The sequence below is a fragment of the Manis pentadactyla genome, chromosome 4 (genome assembly GCF_030020395.1).
Source record: "Manis pentadactyla isolate mManPen7 chromosome 4, mManPen7.hap1, whole genome shotgun sequence".
NCBI lineage: Eukaryota > Metazoa > Chordata > Mammalia > Pholidota > Manidae > Manis > Manis pentadactyla.
In genome coordinates, this window is record NC_080022.1 from 29,030,622 (window position 1) to 29,052,775 (window position 22,154).

Below are 22,154 nucleotides of genomic sequence, written 5' to 3' on the forward strand. Positions count from 1 at the left end.
TCAAAGGTGACCAAATGTGAGAAACTAGGGGGAAAGGTCATAAGAGGGATATTTAAGTAAGTGAGGTGTTTAGCTTGTGCAAAAGAAGGTGACAAAGCCATGATCTTTAACTATCTGATGTGCTGCCCTGTGGGTGGAAGGTTTAACTTTCTGTTATTCAGGAAGGCAGAACTAGAACCAGAGGGCAGCAGCCACTACAAGAAGGCAGATTTTGGCTCTACAAAAGTAAAAGCTTTCTAACAATCACAGCTGGCCAAAAACTGCATTAGGCTGAGCGGTGAAACACTGCTCTCCTTATTCTGGAAGTGTTCAAGCGAAGACCAGATGAACCGATGTCTGAGATGCTGCAGAGAGATTCCTGCACGGGGAGGTAGGACAAGATGATCTCTCTAGGGTTCCTTCTAGCTCTGAGATTCTAAGGCTAGCAAAGGAAAGCCATACGGCATGAATAATAAAATTCTCTAATTTCAAGACCTTAATTACAGCAAAAGAGAAAAATATTTTGCTAAACAATTTACCCTATGTCTGTTTGGTAACATTTTACATTTGGTGCCTGGCATTACAAGCCAGCAATCTATTTTCTCTAATTGACCTATAATCAATTCCTGGACAATGTATGTCACTACTTTTAAACCATAACTTTTATTCTGCTAATAATCACTAGCACAATTTATACAATACTTTAGTTTTCAAAGCATTGTGATATACATTACTCACAGTAAGTATGAGCATGAAAATTTTAAATAACCTGCTCTCATTCACTGTCTCTTGCCTGAATTTCTTATGAAAGAAAGCCCTTAATATTTATTAAACATTCACTTAAAATAATAAAGCATATTCCAACAGATACTCATCTCCAAAACAAACCATTTATACACAACCCAGAGATAAGCCAAATCTAGTTATTTCAGCATCAGAAACACGGACTTGTCTCAGTGGAATTTCTCTTTTATTTATGATTTTGGGAGGAAAATTTGAAAAATCATAATTTGGTTTTCCCAAATTTCAATGTAGCCATACAAACCACAAGTCCTAGAAGGCAGTCACAATAAAATGTAAAGCCTACGTATTACTGACAAGCAAAGCCATTGTGGGTCCTGATTCCATAGACTCTTTTACTCCCCAGCTGCAACTGCCAATAGGAGCTGTGTAAGGATTTTACCCAAAGCCAAACTGGGCCCTCACCCATTGCTTTACTTACTTCTTTACGTTTCGTTTCTGGACATTCCGACTGCAGAGTGAGGGTTGCACCTTCGATATTTCTTGGCATGGGTGTGGAACCAGGGTTTATTGTTAAATGAATTTGATCTGGTGAGATAATGTGTTGCACATAACCCTGGGACATTGCTTCATGATCTATTAGGTGAAAGCCCTCTTCACCCCCTACTAGAAAAGGCAAGTGTTCTCCACACTGTCCATCATCGTCTTCATCCTCCAAAGTGCCAGGGTCCTGCTCAATAAGAACAGTTGTCCTATCATAAACAGTTCCAGGTGAGGAAGGCACCAGTCCGTTTTTATCCACAAACCTGAGCATCTTATCATCGGGGGTCAGTTCATCTTCCTCTGCCTCAAAGTAGATGATGTTGTTGTCTGGACTGTGTTCCCCCATGGTTCAATCAAGCTCAGCCCAATTGTGAGAAATGGAAATGTAATGACCTGTCTGTAATAGGACAAAGTTAGAGTTAGAGCCATACTACAGGACCCAAGGATCTCTTCAGCAACCACAGGACCCATTTTTCCTCATTTTAAGAACAGGCCAAAAGTAAATGAAAAATCACTTCCTTGGGAATGATTTTTAACTTTGAATCACGTAATTTTAAAGGAAAAGCAATGCCTTTTTTAAAAAATTGAAGTAGTAGCAGTTCATATAGCCAAACAATTTGAAGTTTGGTCAAAATACCTGAAGAGAATGAAGGAACAAACTCCTTCAAGGGTGAATTGTTATAAATCTTAAAGTAAGGAAACCCCACTCAAATATCCCCCAAACCAGACAAGGTAGGGCAGTCTATGGTGAAAGAGCAGGCTCTGGAGGCAGAGTCACCTACCCACAAATCCTGGCTTTGCCACTTACTACTTGGGTAATTTTTCTGTGCCTCATTTTTCTTATACATAAGGTGGGACTGGTAATTCCTGTTCTCTCAGAGTTGTTAGGCATAGTAAAAGAGATAATGTATGTTAAGGCACAATGCCTGACAACAGTAGGGAAAACAAGTGTGAATTCATTCCCTCCTTCCTAGAACGTAAGTTCCAGCTTCTGGGTAGAGGGGCTGATCCCTAATAAGGCATATTAATGAAGATCACTTTATGTATTTATCTCCTAGAACAATCTGGTATCCACTAGAAGCTATGCCTGAATACTGTGTTCTCTGCAATGAGGAAACGGTCTTATTTTTGTTTCCACTGCCCCTAGCACAGCATAGTGACACTTATTAGGAGTTCAGAACATGTCAGCTAAATGAATGAAAGACCTAAGATATACATACTATCCTGAGAAGACATCCTCTCTTGGGAAGATATACTCTCTGGGGAAAAATACCAAAAGCTTCCCTGATCTGAATCTGTGATTCTTTCTCACACAAGTTCTACAAATGTGGGTTTGGTAGGCAAAACAGAGAATTTAAAAATAATCAGCACATCACTTTTAGTTTTCAGTATGGCTTTGTACTTTATCATCCTCTTCTGCTCTGGGTTAGAGGGTGAACCTTTCTTTACGTAGTGGGGCGGCTAGACATAGAGGTAGTTACCAGAGGCAGGCCAAGGGATCAGATCCGGGAGGAACCGGCCCGACCCCTTGCTCTGGCTTACGCAATCGGGTAGATGCACATTTCGCTGCATCTGAGAGGAGAGATAAGAGCACGAGGGGCCCCACTAGGCTGCCCCGGCACCATCGGCAGCAACGCGGGGACCAACTGTCCGGAACAAATAAGACCAGGAGGTTTGAGGCTGGCAAAAGAGAACCCTTGAGAGGATGGGAAAGGAACCTGTTTGGAAGGATAGCCCCCAGCCCGGGGCTACACGGAAAAATCCCAAGACAGGCTGGGGGGCATCAAGCCTGGCAAAGAGGGGCAGGGTCCGGGTCTCCATGGAAACAGGGGAGGGGGGCTGGATACCCATCCCCATGGAAACGGAGGAGGGGTGGGGTCCCTATGGTGACCGCACTGGGGTCCTGGGGTCTCTGCTGGGAACTGCTTCAAGAGTGAGCCAAAGTCCCGCGCCCCCCGGGAGGTCCCCAGCCCAGGCCGCGTCTAGTTTCGCCTTTTTACCTCCGCGGCTCCCGGCAACGGCGGCAGCGCCAGCTTCTCCCCTCCCCAACGGCACCATGATTGCCCCCACCTTCCCTGAACGTCACTTCCGCTTCCGCTTTCCGGAGGAAGGAGGAGATACTGGCTCCCCTCCCTCTGGAGCTCCTGATTGGTTTAGGCGATGTGGGGCTGAGCTCGAGCCTCCAATTGGCCGGCGAGAGAGGCGGGGCGGGGCGGGACACTACGAAAGCGTAGCTCCGCCGTGAGTTTGTCCTGGGCGGGAAGTGCTTGCAGGCAGTGAGGGCGTCGCTCCGACTACACCAGACACAGGGAAAGATGATCGAACCCCCCAGTAACTTCAGCCTGGCATGCGCTGGCCGCCTTCGCCCTGGCAGCCACAACGGCAACGGGGAAAGTTACAGTTAGCCTTCTGCATTCCGGCTCGGACCCGCAAAGGGAGCCTATAAAGCGGTGACATTATCGGATTCACTCCGTGGCCTTAGCTGCCCCTCATCACCCACCAAAGTTAATATAGGCAGGAGGGTCTGAGAAAGTAAGATTGGAGCCAAATGTCAGAACCAGGGAGTATCCCAAGCCCAGGCAGAGGACGCCGCCTTCTCCTCTCCGTGTCACACGCTCTTGTAAGATGCTTAGCTCCCTTAGTCCTCACACGCCTGCCCAGGCTGTCGGCCCGTTTTCCCCTGCAGAGGATTGTCTGCTTCCACGGGATTAGTGCCCAGAGCCAGTCAACGCCATCTACTGCCCATTCCCTTTCTTTAACCGTTCACATTGCCACACTGTTCTGTATCTAATTCACACTTTACGCTGCCAAGGGATAGTGGCGTACCAGTGCGCAGTAGCGGATTTTCCATTCATTATGCCATAGCTTTAAATACCTGGACGATCTAGCTGTTAGAACCTCCCAATAGCCACTGCTTGTTTTTCCCATAAGATACTTCTCTAGAACATACAGAGTGGGACAAATCCCAGGCTAGATCAGGTGTCAAGAGGTTCAGGCCATGCCTGTACCATCTCTTGCTTGAAAATGTGAATAGTGACTGTTACCCACCAGACTGCCAGGCAATTATCTCTCTGGCCCCTGACCAGCTGCCCCAATGCTTAAGCCATAAAGAGCCAGCTGCCAAGAGCTGCCATCACTTAAAAGAACACATACAAACAACTATTGTTAAAAATACATTTATCATTAAAATATATTACACATATGAGAAAAAGGATGCATCATATACAGTTTGAAGGATTTGCTGGCCCAGAAAATCCCACTTGATTCTCCAGAAAACCAATTTCTTGGGCATTTTCATTTTCAAGCCACTGTATTGCCCTCAGAGGCTGAATGGCCAGTCGCAGAGTCCGTCAGCCATATCTGAGTAGAAGGGTAGGGTTTGCATATACATATACACATGTCCTTAGAGCAGTAGAAGCATCTGGGGTGGCTGTGGCCTGTTTATCCAGCAGCTTCCACTTGCATTCTTGCTGTTCAACTCAATCTCTCTTCAGGACTCCAAAGTTTGATCCTGGGGAGCTCAGCCCAGACTACAGCGAAGGAACTATGCCCTGGAGGCAGGCGGAGTGAGCACTAGAAGTCTAGTTAAATATTTGTAAAACTAAGCAACAAAATAGAGATCTGTGTTAAATACTGAAGTTGAACACTGAATGTCAGTTTTTTTGTGGTGGTTTTCCTGCACCTGCCCCCTCATGTCCTCACAACTCACAGTAGCACTGTGATAGTCATGGTGGGGGTGGGGTATCTGGGCTCAGAAAAGAGGCAGCTCCCACTCTTGCTTCTGAGTGGCCTTACATCCTTGTAAGGTGGCTCTTGAGCTGAAACAGGTGGAGCTGGTATCTGGTTGCCTCGGGTAAAGTAGGAGAGGAGATAGGCTCAGCGTGCATTGCAGAGGAACTGGTGAATAAATTCTTGAGCCTTCTTCTTCTCTGCCATGTCAAGCTTTTGGTGACCAGCTGGATTTCGAAGTAGTAAGCTGCCAAATATGCTAGCTGCATGAAAAACACAGAAAACAAATGATTCAACAGACGAAGTGCTACTTGCTCTTGTGTTGTCTAGAGTGGGGACAGCTGCCCAAAAGCAGTATTTTCTACTTTTATAAAACTCTTTTAGGTAAACTTTGCCCAGAGCTTAAGGCATTAGTCCCACTGCAGTGGACTTGGGACCTTCCTCAACCCCCTTTCCCATGAGTCTCAGCTTGTAATGCTTCCCGCTGACACTTGGCTGCTTACCTAGAATATTCTCATCCAAATGATTTTTTGCGGAGTTTTTCAGCAGTTCTCGCAAAAATGCCATCAAGTAGTTGAAGACATTTTTGTGGGATGCAGGAAGAGTAGAAATGATCTGCAAGGAGAATTGGGATTTGTCTTTTCATTTACTCAATCATTGCTCATATTTCTGCTATAGTCCAGGAACTGAGTACATGATCCAAGTACATAAGTGAGACTGTACAAAGACCCTGATCACTTGCCACCTGGCACAAGTGCCAAAAAAGCAGCCCAGATCAAGTGCTATGCGAATTTAGAGGTCAAAATTCAACTTCATGCTCTCAAAGACTTCAGGGAAGAGCAGACATTTTAGTTGGGTCTTAAATATAAGACAAGATTGGACTTACAGAGGTAAAGGTCTAGGGTAGTTAGGGCAAAAGCAGGTGTGGAAAAGGTGAGAGAAGGATAAAGTGAGGTAAGGAGAGCAAACTCAGCTTTGGCAGGAGCGCTACTGCTGGAACAGGGGCTAAGCCTGAGGAGGTGGTCAGGCTGGAACTCAGGGAGTACTCCGGCTACCCACATGTCAGAATCAGTGGGGAAGCTTGTACAAAATAGACTCCAAAAAAGATTCTGATTCGGTGGATATGTGATGAGGCTCTGGTACCTGAATTATTAGCAATTCTAGATCATTTTGCTAAGGCCTGTTACATGTGTGAACCACTAGACTAGACCATTAAAAGTCTTGAATATTTAAGAAAATCACTCATTGGCAATGGAGAGCCAAGGATGGTTTTTGACCAACAGTAACATGATAAGGACTTTGAACACATAATCTGACGGCAGTATGCAAAACAAATCAGCAGAAGGAGAGCCTGAATGCAGAGCCTTCAGGTAAGAGGAGTCAAGAGAACAGAAGATGCGGGATAGGTCAAGGGGACTGGGCATGTGGGAGGTGAGATGAGGAGTTGGGAATAACTCCACTTTCTGGGTTGAGTCACTGGAATTTACAGTGATGCCATTAAAAAGGGACATGAGAGGAAGAACAGGTTTGGGAAGGAAAGATGTGGAGTTGAGTTTCTTAGACACTGCATTTGAGCGACTGCACCCATGTTTCCTCAGGCCCCATGCAGCCCCAGGGCAGCAACGTGTATGCTGATGCCCAACGCTTCCCCTCACCTGACTACTTGCTGTTAAGTTGCCTGAACACTCCAAGCAGTTATGGTAGGCGCTGTAGCAGATGATGGGCTCTGGCAGGCTCTCCAGGAAGAGCAGCAACGCTTCAGCTACGGAATGATTGCTAGCAGCTTTGGCTCATCGTTAAGGAACAGGCGATGCTGCTGCCCATGGTTAGGAAAAGGCTCGGGAGTGAGCATGTACCAGAAAGTGCTGCCTGCCCAGCCAGGCTCCCTCCTCAGAGCTAGAATGCCAGCCTGACATCCTGGAGGAGCCAAGCTATTTGCCAGCTTCCCTGGGCTTTCCTAAGTTCCTGCTATATTGTTTGCTTAAAGTTGTAACATTTTCTCTATGCAAACTTTAGGTAAGAAAAACATGATATCTGAGGACACAATATCTGATTTTGAGCCTTAAAGTATTACTCCTTCCTTTTTCTCACTTCTTCTACTCATATTCTCCCTCTCTCTTTGTCACGTACACACATGAAGTGTCTGAAGGATACAGAGGGATTCAATCATTCCAGTATCCAAACAGTCTCTGATATGCTCAAATTCCAACCTCAGGCCTGGCTGCTGAAACAGATCTTCCTGCAAAAGGGAAGAAAGTCACAAAATCATTATATTCTCAGAAAATCAGCAATGATTTCCTTACCTAAAAATATAATTGGAGCTGAGTACAAAAAGGAGCAGTATAGAAAGGTCTTTGAATCACCTGGTAGACAATCTGATATATATTCAGGCCAATGTAGCTAATTCATCTTAGAGGCCTTCTCAGGCATGCTTCCACAATAGATCTTCATAGAGTGATAAGACATCTATTATAAAATGATGGGTAGGGCATACTACACACAACAGTAAGAACCAACATAAGAGAAAACTTAAAAGTATCTGTGTTAACCTGAAGGAAATATATCATTTATAAGATGGAGAAAGTAAAAAGGCACAAGACTATAGCAATAAAGGGATTTCCATTAGTCCAGGATACTTTACATTTGTTTTATCAAATGTGTTAATGCTATATAACTATGAATAACAATATCATATATATTGCTCAAAAGTTACACCTGAAAGGAGCTTTGTAGAGAAGGTAAAATAGCACAGTACTTAAGGATACGACTTCTACAGCCAGAATCCTTGGGTTCAAATCCCAATCCTGCCCATTTATCGGCTTTGGAACCTTGACCAAGTTACTTAACCTTTGTGAGCACATGTCTCTTCATCTGAGAGCTACCATGAGAAAGAAATGAGGCAATGCTGTTAAATACTTAGAATAGTGTTTGGTACATTGTAACACTAAATAAATGTGAGGGAAAAAATGAAAAGACAGTATCATAATGATGTGTGGTACTCCAAAGTGGCAGAGCTGTGGCAGATTTCAGTTTGTATTGGTCTGCTTGGGGCCTACATTGGTGAGTCTGAGAAACTGGCCTATCTGATCTCATGAAGCTTTCCCAAGTCAGCATCTCATCAGGCTCCTGACTCATGACTCCTGAGTCATGGCCTGGAGGCTCCATCTGGCCCCCTGCCTCTCTCTGGCTTGTCCTATTCCCAGAAGTTGGCAAGAGTTCTTCAAAAGGAGAGCAGGATGACATCCAGAGGAGTCTCCAGAGCTTTCTACCTGAGTGGTGGCCCCCGAGGCCAGGGGAGGGAGCATACTGTTCTGGGAAGGCCATCCTGCACAAGGCTGTTTCCCTTGGGAATAATCAAGGCCTGTGCAAAATAGCAGGGTCTTACAGGGGTACAAAATGAATCTATCCCTCAGGTGCTCCCTGGGGGAAGAAGGCTTTCCATAGGTTCCCTGGAGTAAAAGCTTCTTATACCAAAAGTTCTTAGGGTTGATGATCTTTCTCAAGGCTGCCTGGCCTCAATCAGCTCTGACTTCTTAGCCACCACCTACCTGCTGGGCAGCATTTTGGTACAGGTAATCAACCATCATCCAGAGTTCTTTGGGGATGTCCATGGGGTTCTCCAACTGGCTCCTACCATCTTCAGTCTGCAGGGGCATCAGAGTCTGAAAATAAATAAAAATCATGATAAGAAAGCCCAACAATAGAACTTCTACCAGGCTGGCTTCAGAATGCATGATATGGGGACAGCAAACCGTGGAAGGAGGAAACATTTCAATGCCCCTAGGCAAACATTCCACAGGCAAATAAAAAGGTACAAAAGGAGACTTTTGAGAATTGGGAGTGGGTTATGACAAGCAGCTTCAATGAAGCAGGTGAAATAGAAATTATCTTTGGAAAAAACACCCTGCCTATAGCATTTCCCTGTCAGAACCAGAGACAGTGTGGTCTGGTGAGGAAAAAATGGACTTGAGAGCCCAAAAACCTGAGTGCAAAATCCAAGCCCACTGTTAACTCACCAAGTGACCAATAACAAATCACTCTCCTTATTGGGCCTCTGTTCTCATCTATATAATGGAGAGGAGAGAGATCAAGAGTCCCTAAATGAAAAAAAAACACATCGGAGTGGGAAAAAAGCACACATTACTTCAAATCAGCTCCAAACTAGCTCTGTGTTTTAGAATTGTCACCATAGGAGCCTTCTAGGTCTCAGAAAATTTAGTTTGGGATGAAAAATGATGATTAAAACATAAAAAAAAAGGAGTAATTTCATGGGCCAGGGAACCTCCATATCCTCACAGCCATGGCTGAGTTTCTCTATGTACCATATATGAAAGACTGAAAAACATGGCCACGCCATTTTGCAGCTCTTCCCATTAAGAAGTGCAATCTTTCTCCACCCCTAGAATCTGGGCTGACTTCACAACTTGATTGCAACTGCACAAATGGTCCTAGGCAAGACCAGCAGAAGAGCCACACTGGAGACTCAGAGACATGAGAGGCAGTAACTTGCTGTTGTAAAGCACTAAAATTTCAGGGTGGTTTGTTACAACAATATATAACTGCTAGAGAAAGCAAGCTCTAGGGAGGCTGAAGAATTCCCAGGTCCCTGGGGAGATAGGCATAGGAATATCTTGTTAGACTGGCCTGGCTGCCACATAGTTCTAGGTGTTGCCTTGTGGCTGTAACTCACCAGCTCTCTAATGGTTTCTAGTGGCAGGTTTAAGACTGGCTCCCTCATGTAGCACAGTGTATGAATGGGAGATCCAAAACAGCTGGGCAGGTAGTTCCCAGACACAGACAAAAAGTAATCCTTCCCCCTCTCCAAGTGCAAAACCAGAATGTCCTCAATTTTGTCTTCACCCGAGTTGAGCTTCGTAGCCGTGGTCTTATTTACGAATAGCTCCAATTCTATCTCAATGGCTGAATCTGAAGAAAAATTTAAAAAGTAATGTTGGCTGGTGGGAGGCCAAGAGAAAAGGGTAAAAGAGGACAAGAAGGAAGAAGGTCAGGCACAAAGGGTTAGGGAAAAGGAAGTAAGAGGCATCAATCGGCCGACAAGTATATATGTGCTCAACACTCAGGAGACACATGAACAAGGAGTTTATAGTCCAAGTGGAAATATGAAAACAACACACCAAACATGTGAACAGGCAACTGCTAGAAGATTCAAGTACCAGGCAGCATAGCTCAAACTAGAAGTATTAATAAAATAAGAAGGCATGGATCAAAGAGCTTGCCCTTAGCCAGGTCAGGTGAAGATACCTGATCCAGGATGAAATAAAATGCAAGGATCAGCCTGTGAATTGTCCACAAAACAGGCTTAATCCCTCTGCCACACAGCACAACCCAGAGTGCAGAGAAGTCAGGGGAAAGACATGGATGGTACATTCCAGGGCCAGATAGAATTTCTGGATTACCAGCCAAGTATCTTTCCCCACAAGATCAGATGGTTGGGAGTTGATTATAGTGAGGCAGACAGTACAAATGGTTCCTTTACTAGCAGACCTGCTTCACAGCAATCTTACATTTCTTTTTCCTTGAAATGATGGAGCATGGACATTACTGAGAAGGATTTTTAAACTGAACTCATGCTCCTCATTACATTTTATTTATGGGTAGTTCATCCACAGGGCTTTCTAAAAGTTTCTTTCTGACAACAAAACACTCAGAAATAAAAAGCTTATATTAGGAAAATGAGCAGACAGAGTAGGGTCCCCCAAACAAGCAACCAGGAAGCTGGGAGCAGAGGCCTTACCTGGCAGGAGGAACCCCCTGCTGGGGTTGACATTCAGCCACTGCTTACAGTAAGACGTTTCATCAGGCTTGTTGATGAATTCAAACTGACAGGGCACTTGTCCATTATGAATTGTAAAGGACTCTACTTGCAATTGCATATACTTCACATTCTGAAAACAGAACTGGGAACAAGCCCAGGATGGTCAGACCAGGGCCCTCTTTTCAGCCACCTGCCTAGCCACCCCTACTGAGCAATCCTTACCCTTTCTGGAAAGAAAACGAAGAACCACCTCTTTCAAATCATCTTTCTGCTTTAAGGATTTAGCTGGGAGGCCACAGCTACCACTAAAGACCAGTTGTCTGTGTTTTACTCAGAAACCCCAAAACTAAAAAAAACTCATGTTGTATTAGAAACAAATTTCCTAAAGGAACCAACATTTAAATCTTCTATATCCAAAGACCATTTCCAAAACACCCTTCACAAACTCCACCCTCAAACACAAAGACCAAGCTCATCCTTCCCTCTAGATAGACATCTAGGGCATTAAAAACCCTCACCATAAATCCCCTCTTTGGACTGCCAATTCTGAGTGATCTATTTTGTGGCTCTTCCATGAAAACTCTTGAGCCCTAACTTGACTTCTCTCCCACTACCCATTGCTTTTCTATATGGCCACACCTCCCTTCAATTTATGCATATCTAAGAAATTCAGACTCATTTTAATCTTGTCAAAGCAAAGCAGCAGTAGGAAGAAAAAGGCATTGGAAGAATACACACCAGTTATAATAAAATCAAACAAAACACATTTTGGATAGGCTAAGCCATTGCTTAACTCATGAACAGCCAATTTGCGGTTGAAATATCTGAGCCACAAAAGATTAAAGACTTTTGAGAATGGAGATGAACACAGTCTAAACCAACAAATCCTGTGTTCTTGGCTGGCACTATCAGCCTTGTTTTATCTAGAAGCAGCCAATCAAGAAACACGATAGCAGCAGCCTGATAGGTGCCCCCTGAAATTCTGAGCTCTCATAGGTGAGATATAAGTTCTATGCGTAGAAGAGCCTAATGCCAATATTTTAGGCATGTCCTCCCTACCTCTCTCTTGGAGAGGGACACAGAAGGGATGTTGGCATTTTCCATCTTATCCAGGGAGCGGACAATCTCCTCCAGAGTTTTTCGGTAAAGCTCTTCATTTATGACCTTCACCTGTAAGGGAAACATCAGACCCTGAGTGCTGTGGCCTCTGCCCCTCTCCTCTTTATCAGTAAAGAGGACATTCACAGCCTTGGGAAATAGCAGTTAATTAGCCACACAGAAAGTGAGGACTAAATCGAGTGAAACAATTACCAGAGAACCTAAATTAACATTAGACATAGGAGGGTCCCCCAGTGGCAAAGCCTGTGGTAAAATCAACTGCTTCCTGATTACCAGAAAGAAGACGTGGGGGTGAAAGCCTAGTTGGCATCTCTGCCAGGCCTTATGCCCAGGGCAGCAAGACGCTCAGTGCCCAGCTATACTCTGCTTGCTGCGGCCACAGGCCTGCACTGAAAAACTTCTCAAGCTTTATGAACCTGGTGCTCTACCAGCCAAGAAGATTTTGTCAGGCTTTGCCTTCTGTATTTTGGATTGTAAATACAATTTTTGTCATTTTCCAATAATGAAACTTTAATCATAACATTATGAACATAATCATAACATTCATTAGGCTTTTTTCAAACCGCCCGCACCCTTATAGATTCTGGTAAGCACTCTTGAGAACTGGTAGTATAAAGAATTGCAGAAGTCACTGAAAAAAGATACAAACAATTAATAAATGAAGAGATGTTTGACCTCACTAGTCATCAGGGAAATGTAATCTACAAGAATGAAATACCTTTGTCTTTTGGTTCATTGATTTGGCAGCAATTTACAAAACTGATAAAATTCAGTATTAGCCAGAGTGTGGGAAAGTGCCCTCATACCTGGTTGGCAGAAGTGTAAAATGGTAAGGGCTACTGGAAGGATAATTTAGCAGGATCTAGTAAATTTAAAATACATTTTTCTTTTAATGACTAATTTCTCCTCCGGAATTTCACTCTACAGAAATAACACTGGTACACAGAAATATGTGAAGGGTGGTCACTATAGCACTGCTATTATAGCAAAACTTTGGAAACATTGATATTACAGATAATGGTTCACCCATTCTATGGAGTATTTCATAACCTTTAAAAATGTTAAAGGAAGGAGCTATACCTTTACTGACATGGGAAGATCTCCTAAGACATAGTCAGTGGGGAAAAAAAGATGTTCTCAGAACAGTATGCATAATATGATCTCTTTTACAAAAAAAAAACATCCTCTGTGTTGTATACAGAATACTGACATTTATGAATTTATGAATTCATTTATGAATGCATAGTAAATGGTCTGGAAAAGCAAAAGTCCAAGGAGTCAAAAAAAAAGTCCAAAAAGCATAGAGGAACTTCCACATATGTAGAAATATACAGAAGTTCTCAAAAACAATCATGAATTAAATTTAACTTAAAATAACTTTTTAAAGGTGCTTCCTCACTCTTGAGGGTAGAAGAAGAGACCAGAAAGGCAAGAGTGGCTTTGGTTCTAAGAACCAGTTCCTACAGAATGGTCACAACAGGTGTCAGCTGCCCACCTACCCCAATGTCAAACACTGAGCTGACAGGCTTGTGGTCACTGGTCTTCAGGGCCATGTGGCTCTGGTAACTCAGCTGAGTGATGTTCTTCCCCTTCCAGAGGACCCGGTCACACCAGGCGGGAGCACGACACTTCTCACTGAAATACAAAGTCCACCCTGCGGCCCTCACAGGCACCACGGTACCCACTGCTCAACTAGCGCCCTGGCTCAGATGGGGAATGACGGGGCAGAGCTTGCAAGTCCATGTGGTGCAATGATCTGAGGGAAGGAGACATCCGGCCCCAGTGGGGGATAACATACAGCCGATGGTTATCAGCCAAAACACCGCTCAGAAGGATTCTCTGCTCTTGACCCTCCTCCTAAGGGGATCATGTGAGAGTCAAAAAGGCAACCTGAGAGTAAGTACTCCACAGTCCTTAAAAGACAGTGGTTAAAACAGGCTCAGAATTCCTACTGGCCAGGTTCAAATCCTGGCTCTACACTTGGCTGCTCTGGAGGCTCTTTAATTTTACTATGCCTTAATTCCCCAATCTATAAAATGAGAATAGTAAGACATACTTATTTCAGTGGGTTGTTCAGAAGATTAAATGAGATAATACAAGTAAAGCATATTGAATAGTGTGTGCCAATCCGTAAGCACTAATAAAAAAATATGAAATGACCAAGCACAAGTTAAGTTAGTTGGAATCACCGTATTACCCACCCTAGGCATTCCTGAAGAATAAATTAGCCTTAAGAATGACTATGCAACAAAGGTTAAGGCAGCCAAAAGAAAACATGTAGGAAGGCAGGCTGCTTAATGAGCAGACACTGAGAGAAAATGTCTGACCAGAGTGCAAAAGAGGGGGCAGAAGTCACAGGAAACTTATCTTCCTCTGTAGGTCCATGAGGGCAAATGCTTTACTAAATTTCTGGGTTGCCATTAGCTCAACCCCCTGGGGCAACTTCTGACCTACCTGGTATCCCAGTCATCAGAGCCAGGATCATACTTATAGGTAGGCTGGAATGTGAGCTCGCCTTCTGTAAAGCCTTCAAATACAACTTTTGCAGCCACCTGGGTTTTCAGCTATACAAAAGGAAAAAAAAATCTCAGAATAAAATGGTCAAACCCTGAATTATCAGAAGAAAGGAAATCAATTTGGCATCTAAATCCTAACCCACAGAAAAAGGCCCATGAGACAGCTATTCTGCAAGATCTTGAGTTAACTAACTTCTAGGAAGAGGAGCAAGCTGAGCACCCCTTCACCTGCTGTAGTTTTTAGGCTCTTTTCTAGGAGTGTACTTGCATCCAGGGGGCCTGAGTACCATCCTGCTGAGATGCCCCTAAGAGGATTAAGTACCACAGACAGTTTTTCCCTTTCAAGTAGCAAACACTTCAGCTGTGTAGCACAGTTGTTCCAGTTAAACAGAAAAATTGAACTGCACCAAAAAAAAGGTCCAAAAGATACCATCCAAAGAGCAAAGGGGAACTTTCATGTAAGTAGGAATATAAGGTAGAAGTATCCCGAAACAACTATGAATTCAATTTTAAATCAAAACAATTTTTTAAAGGAGTTTGTCAAATTCATTACATGACCTTGGGGAGGAGCTCTGTGCCTTGGTTTCCCCATCTGTAAATTTTGGATTTATAACAGAATCCACCTCACAGGATTGTTGGAAAGATAAACTGTCGACTTAGAACAGCGCCTGACATGTTATGATAATAGCCAACATACTTCTTACTGCACTAATTCTAGGAGCTCCTTCCAGATCATACTCCAAACAAGAGATAAAAACCACAGGGGTTCCTGCCTCTTCCCTGGAGCACCAAATTTGGCACTGTGTGGACCGGTGAAGAACTGGCAGCTCTAATTTTGGAGACACGGTCAGCTACCCAGGGCACAACAGTTGCCAAATTCCCTAGGACACGAATCCCTAAAAAAACTATTAAGGAAAAAGCAACAAGAAATAATAAAAATTTAGGCGTTAATGTAAGATGATTCTTAAATGGGTATATATAGACTTTAAAACCACATGGCAAGCAGAGAACACACCAAATGGGTACTGTTACTTGAGGAAAGACCAGAAAAGAAGGCAAGAGGAGATGGGTTTTAAATGACCAGGGAAATTAGAATGACTCAGTACAGAATATAGAGAGGCAGGAAACAGTTACAGAACAAAATGGGCTTATGCTGAAATGAGAATTAAAGAGAATAAAAGTAATTTAACAAGGAAAAGAACTGGAGAGAAAAATGTGGCAATTTTTCAATTGCTCTTCACCAGGGGGAGAAAAGTAACAGAAAGATTTAGACTAATGTCAGTACAAAGGGTATTAAAAGAGAAATACAGACTAAAAAGAAGGACTTCAACATTCTGAACAACTCTGACTACTTGAACAGTTATGGAATGTCCTGAGAGGTATAGACTGAAGGAAGTCAGAGAGAAACAGATGCCTCCTGTCCTGTGAAATGGCTAATGCTTTCAGAAAGAAACGCCGACCCAAACAACAGGGCAGAACAGCAGGTTACAGAACTCATTTCTGTTGGAAGTGAAGAAAGCCACTTACGAAAGAGCTGTCATTTACACTGGACAAGTCTGGTGAGGAGCAGGAGAGGGGAGCTGAGGTTCACTCAAAAAATTAGTAATTATCTTAAATATACCAAGTTTTCTTCTTTATGAGAAGCTTGGTACCCTTTTAGCCCCAACTTGAATGAATAAATGAGCACATGGGAAAGAGAGAGACAGAGACAGAGACAGAACACACTTGCTCTCAAGGACACAGGGTGCCTCATGGGAAAAGCCAGTGGGGAGACAGCTCAGGAAGAGGGAAATGCACATGAAAGGAAGAAAGGACTGGATATCAGCTTGTCAGAGATGCCTCCCCAGCTGAGGAAGAGGCCACGCACGGAGGAGCCGGCTTCTCTGTGCAATCACAGCAGCGGGACAGCTGACTAAAGAGGGCCCAGGTGGCCATCTGTACCTGATCATATGCATAGAGATTTTGAAAGGCCTTCTCTTCGATGAGCTTTTTCACTTTTTCCACATCCAGCTCTTCTATCCTGTAGTTGAGGTCCCCCAGCCACAAAATCACACTGTGAGGACAGAGCACAAAGGTTACAGGGTTTAGGAGGGACTTTACCCATCCTGCCCAATGTGCTTCTGACAGAAGGCCCCCAAGGCTCAGCTCCCTGGGAAGTGTGTGGGGCAGTGACTCAGCTGTGCAGGAAATCCTTCCCTTGCCATCCCATTTAATACCATATCTAACATGCTGCTTACTCAGTTATCTTGGTCCAGGCTCATTATAAACAGCCTTGAGTTCTTCTTGACTATTCTACTCTTGTTGGAAATATAACCTGATAAGATCTAAAATGAATGAATGACAGTAATTCATTCATCAAGACAATAATTCAGGCAAAAAAGAGCCAGTATTGGGAGCTGTGTCAATCACTCGGGGACCCCAAACCAGATGATGCCATGATGTTGCCTCTGCCTCCATGCACCTTTTAGTCCACAAGACACACTCTCAGCCTTTGTTTCTAGAGCTAAGTTCCTCTGAAACAAGCTCAACCTTGACAGTGGAGTCTGGGTTTACCCACCACTGTTATCATTGGTTGGCTCTTTTTGCAAGTGTGACACGTGTTTTATTATTACACCTGCTGCTTTGGGAAAAAGGTAACTGCATGCCCCCAGATGACATCAGACATCCCATAAAGTTCAATACTGCTCTACCAGAAGCCAACAGCCAGGTCGTTAGAGAATCTACCAGCAGTACACACACACCAAGTAAATGCATCCACAAGCTAATGCAATAAAATGACATGCAGGCTGCAACCTCAGAAACTAGGATAATGCTGGTCCAGCAGAACAGAAGACACATTCCCTGCTAGGGTCCCTGGAGAAGGAAAGCCATCCTGTCAGCTTCCAGAACACCAGTGAGCTCAAGACAGTTCCACCACCGAAGCAAGCAGGCTGAGAGGCTTGACTCCCTGGCAGACACCGTGGCCCCGTGGCTTCTTCCTTTTTATAAAAGAAGTGGCACAAGCTTCAAGTGTTACTGTAGAGTCTGGGATTCTAACATGCCTTGAATTTAAACATACAGGAAGTTTTAGAGATAAACAAAATAAAGAGAGCAGGCATTAGCACAAGATGCTCCAAGCAGCTGCGACCAAACCTCTGTAAAGCTGAATCAAGTGGTAGAAAAGACTAAGCGAAGGCAGACAAATGCAGTCCAATCTTAGTCACATGTGCTTCTGGAAAGAACAGACGTACAAAATCCTAACACATACTTCTAAAACTTGAGTTTTAGAAGCTTGCTCTGGGTGCTTTCCTCATGACATTGTATCAAGGCAGACCCTATTAAGATAAATTTTATACATTTTCTAGGGACAAATGATGCTTAAGAAAGATTCTAGAGGTCTGCCAGATGGTAAGTTAGGAAACTAAACATTTCCAAGGGACACAATTTATGTGGGACAGAGAGCTGGCCAGAACTGCCGCTCCAGCAGCAGGAAGCCTGCACCAGTTACCTCTCTGCCAGGAGAGAGAACCCCCAGCTCTGGGCTTCAGGTATGGTGGACTGTTCAGGAAAAAAGCCCAGACTCACTCGTGCTTGCTGATGGTGAGAGGGGGGAGGCTTGGGTCAACCTGACGGAAGTGCATTCGAGAACAAATGTCCTTGTAGTCCTGGTTCCTTCTCTCGCACTCCTCAGTGTGGGCTGCCAAGTGAGAATTCACGACGCAGATGCTGGTGTTGTGGAACTGGAACCTGATCGCCACTCCTCCTTTGTTACCCTAAGGGAAGGAACCCCAAAAACCCCAGTTCTCAACTTAACTGTGGCAGTCATTTCAACCCACCAACTCTCAAAATGTTCTCCCTTCATTAACCTTCATAATAATCCTGTGAGGTAAGTGAAGTACCATTATTGTCTGTATTTTACAGGGAAGAAAATAAATCCAAGACGGAAGAATGACTAGTCAGCCAGTGGTAAAGCTGAGGCACGAAGCCACAGGCAAACCACCTGCCTTCTCTACAGGAAGCTAAGGTCTTGCAGTAGAACTTAAACACAGAATTTTAAGAGCCTCAAGAAGTAGACAAAATTGCAAACCTATTGTAAGCATTCTTTTTCCTCCTTGGTGACCCAATATAGTTCCTGCAACATAGTTCATGGATTAAGTGGGAGAATGGTGGAGAGGCTCTGGTGTGGAGTGAACACAGGCACGTGTACATCAGCCAGTGGCTCACTAAACATGATTTTCACATGGTGTGCTTGCTCTAGCCCTGCTTGAGGGTACACTTCATTTTGTAACACCAGCACCCTCAAGCTGTGAGACAGGCAGTCATGGTGTCATGAAAGGCGGCGTCAAAACCTTAGGGACCTGGGCCAAACATACCAACCCGAAACTCACCATCCTCCCCATGATTCCCGTCCCCACAGTCTCAGCTTCCACTTCTGAGATGTGTGCCGCATGTTCCTGCCTGACGTACAACAGCAGCATGATCCCAACTAGCCGAATGAGCTTCACCTGGAAAACAGAGTCAAACATTCAAGTGATAGCATTAAACAGAAATCGAAAACAGGAATAAACATCTCAAAGGAAAAGTGGTCTTGAAACTGGCAGAGAATATGAATGCCTCTCCCTCTCCACACTAGGATACAGGGCAATCACCTGTCTGAGAATGCTACACGATACCCTCAACAGCCTACAAGCACCAAGACCTGCACCTTCCCCACCCATCAGTGCCTCTTCTGGAGGACTTAAAACTGACAACAGCAGGATCATTAGGACTGGCTGATGGTAAAGGCCACGGAAAAAGTGAAAAATTGTCTTAGAATTTCCCTGCATGGCAATGTTAAATTAAAAGGTTCCTGATTCTCTCCTACCTTTGCATACTTGGCATCTGGATGAAGACTCTCTGATACAGCTTTAAACCACTCTTCCTCTCTGGAGGTATCATGGAAGAAAAAGGCTTCCTTACTCAGATCAAGCTCCTGAAACCTATTAGGAGAAGCAACCAGTCAGATAGTAGAGAAAGATAAGGTGCCTAGTAACATTCTCAGATCGGTTTGGGTACATAAACCCCAGCTTTCTAGCTAAGCCGCAGGACCCTCCAGAGGGAGGAAAAGTCAACACTTAGAGCTGAGGTGCCAAATGCTAAGAACTCAGCAGTGCTTTCACAGGGAGCAGGCTGGTCCTGCTTCATAATCAGCCTGTGAAACAGTTGGAAGCATCTCCATTTTACATCTGAGGTCACTAGTTCACACAAGCACCAAATGGCAAAGTAGGGTTTAGACCTGGGTATCTGTAAATTTCCAATTCTAGGTCCTTTCCATTTTACCACACATGCTTCCCCCATCCCCTCCCCACTGACAGTGCCCAGTACAGCAGGAAGAAGATAGGAGTGTGACAAAAAAAAAGTTAACCTTCCTTCCCTGGAAAAAGATATTTTTGCTTTGGTTTTAACAGAGGGCTGCACTAAAAATTAAATAACAGCATTTAAATGCCAAGCACATCACTTTAATAGTGCCAGGAATTTGTTTCCTATGAGGAAGAACATCAAAACGAGAAGCAGCTGCTATTGAGCACATGCTCATTTCTCAATTCCTCCACCTGCTGTGAAGGCTCATACAGTCACGTCCTCATCCCTTCAACCACAGCTACATGTTCCTGAGGTCGTGGAGGCAATGGGAAGAAAAGCACTCACCCTACACAGTACACATCTGGCGCCTGGATACCATGGCTTAGCCAGGGCCTGAGGCATTCTTTGGGGGACTGTCCATTCACATTGTATGTTCCCACAAAACACCTGTCATCAAAAAGAATCAACCAGTCACTTGGGAAGACTATAGACATAACAGAGGAAAGCATTTTATGTTATATTTGCCTGGTTTCAGTCTCTCTTGGGTGGAATTTCAAGACATAGGAAATGTTGCATCTAACCTAGGCTGTGGCACCAAGGGGCAACTTGCAGTCTGCCATGGTTTTGCTGCTTTTGTGTAACTTCAAACAGTACAGGCCTACTCTGAACATCCCTACTTAGCGTTAACAGCCACTAGAGAGTCGTAACCCAGAAAATGGTTCTTTACCCTCTGCATGCTAATGGAGTGAAAAAAATGTAAAGTACCTTGGTCATTACTTTGGGAAGGAAAGCCACACCGGTGTCTGCGTCACTGACTGTTGATAGCCCTGGAAGCAGTGGTACTTTGCCTTGCAGCCCCAGTGCGAAGATTTTAAAAGATCTAACAGCATCCTGCAACCTTTATTCATTCATTTAACTGTCAATCCTGTCTAAAAGGATTACCAAACGCTAGTTTGATTTTACTAACTTCAATTTAAATGACTTTCTTCAAAAGCCCAGAATGACCAAGGGATATACAAAAGTCAGGAGATCGTGGCCTCTTCTGTACCATGTATTTCTTCAAACACTTGTGTAACTATTTTCAAGTTGTGTCACTCCCATTATACCACACCTACCACAGTGACTAGATAGTAAAGTCACTAAATAAATGCCTTTTAATGAAGAGCCAAAGGAATCTCTCATTTAGGAAGTGATGGGAAGGATTCTGTCGAAGGATATGCTCCCAAATCCAGGGCATGGGGGCGGGGGGCAGTGCTCAAGTTTCAGAGGGCTGAAGAAGGATCATGCTGCTCTGAGATGAGTCTAAGACCTAGTTGGCTACCTGAAGTTCTGGATATAGGTATAATCCTCTTCTTTCTGCAGTAGATGTGATTTCACTATTGTATCTCGTAGTCCAAACTTCTGCATCGACAAAATATGAGCCTTGTCTGATACTGTGATGGTGGAGGAGCGAACCATGTCAGTAATTTCAGACTTGGATTTATTCTGTCTAGAAAAACAAATAGAAATTTATCATATTTTGTTGAGTCCTCCGTGGCAAAACACATGAACATAAGGCTAGAAGCTTCCACACACAAGTGTCTGAATCACAGAAGTCTAAAGGAAGCCAAAGTAAAACATACTTAGTAAAACAACACTGCTTTTATTTGGAATTAAGTAAGCTTATATGTTGTTGAATGCATAGTACATTGCCCAGAGACTTTCAGAGGACAGGTTCATATAATCTCAGACCAGAGGGGACCTTGAAGTAATCTAATAGAAACCCTTCCTTTTTCAAATAAGAAAAATGAAACCCAGCATCACCAATGACCCATCCAGCCAGATGGTGGCAGAGTGAGGATCAGAACCCAGATCTAAGAGTGTTTCTTCTGGCCCTAGTGCCTCTTGTAAAAAGACTATAAAAACATCCAGATCCTTTGACTCGATAACTCTACTGTATCTCTATTCCACAGGAATAATCTGAAATAAAACACGGGGCAATGAAAATTTGTATTTCATTATTATTTATGTAGTTTTATTTATTTGTTTTCATTATTTCTTCTTTTTTTGTTGTTTGTTACTTTTTTTGGTTCTTTCTGTTTTACTGCCACTATTATTTGCATAGTTTTAATACTCATACTAAAAATTATTCAAATGCCAACATTTAAAGTTAAGCAAAATTTGATATATTTACCTAAAAGAATCTTAAGAGCTCAAGAAACTTTTGTTGAAGATTAGTTAATGAACAAGATAGATAAAACCCTTGGAACAATGCTGACATTAAATAAATGCCACGTATTTGATATTATATTGTCATGTACATATGAATTAAAGCTATGTAAATATGTATCAATGTATAGCAGGAAGGCTCAAACGTGAACTAAAAATGATAGAGCTAGCTACATTTAACATATTCTGGTATTGTTCATTGCTGGTTAGGTGCATAATTAAAA

The 22,154-nt window shown here is 43.6% G+C and overlaps 2 protein-coding genes across 14 annotated transcripts in view; both read right to left on the minus strand.

The window, feature by feature from the left end:
• The window catches only part of MTF1 (metal regulatory transcription factor 1), a 40,895-nt gene extending 37,546 nt beyond the window's left edge, over window positions 1-3,349 (minus strand). For all 4 annotated transcript variants that reach the window (XM_036876605.2, XM_036876604.2, XM_057500015.1 and 1 more), the window contains exons 1-2: window positions 3,264-3,349; window positions 1,202-1,660 (exon numbers count right to left, since the gene is read on the minus strand). In XM_036876605.2, coding sequence (XP_036732500.2) covers window positions 1,202-1,609 — 408 coding nt within the window. In that variant the 5' untranslated portion in view covers window positions 1,610-1,660; window positions 3,264-3,349. The remainder of the gene's footprint in view (window positions 1-1,201; window positions 1,661-3,263) is intronic.
• Window positions 3,350-4,423: 1,074 nt separating this feature from the next.
• Window positions 4,424-22,154, minus strand: part of INPP5B (inositol polyphosphate-5-phosphatase B) — a 49,821-nt gene continuing 32,090 nt past the window's right edge. For 8 of the 10 annotated variants that reach the window (XM_036876504.2, XM_057500018.1, XM_036876508.2 and 5 more), the window contains 16 exons: window positions 21,044-21,211; window positions 20,068-20,169; window positions 19,247-19,361; window positions 18,771-18,887; window positions 17,968-18,155; window positions 16,345-16,456; window positions 14,342-14,451; window positions 13,387-13,522; window positions 11,828-11,938; window positions 10,748-10,910; window positions 9,683-9,918; window positions 8,541-8,654; window positions 7,147-7,231; window positions 6,648-6,775; window positions 5,496-5,607; window positions 4,424-5,255 (listed from right to left, as the gene is read on the minus strand). In XM_036876504.2, coding sequence (XP_036732399.2) covers window positions 5,140-5,255; window positions 5,496-5,607; window positions 6,648-6,775; window positions 7,147-7,231; window positions 8,541-8,654; window positions 9,683-9,918; window positions 10,748-10,910; window positions 11,828-11,938; window positions 13,387-13,522; window positions 14,342-14,451; window positions 16,345-16,456; window positions 17,968-18,155; window positions 18,771-18,887; window positions 19,247-19,361; window positions 20,068-20,169; window positions 21,044-21,211 — 2,113 coding nt within the window. In that variant the 3' untranslated portion in view covers window positions 4,424-5,139. The remainder of the gene's footprint in view (window positions 5,256-5,495; window positions 5,608-6,647; window positions 6,776-7,146; window positions 7,232-8,540; window positions 8,655-9,682; window positions 9,919-10,747; window positions 10,911-11,827; window positions 11,939-13,386; window positions 13,523-14,341; window positions 14,452-16,344; window positions 16,457-17,967; window positions 18,156-18,770; window positions 18,888-19,246; window positions 19,362-20,067; window positions 20,170-21,043; window positions 21,212-22,154) is intronic. The other 2 variants (XM_057500017.1, XM_057500020.1) reach the window with 2 other exon arrangements.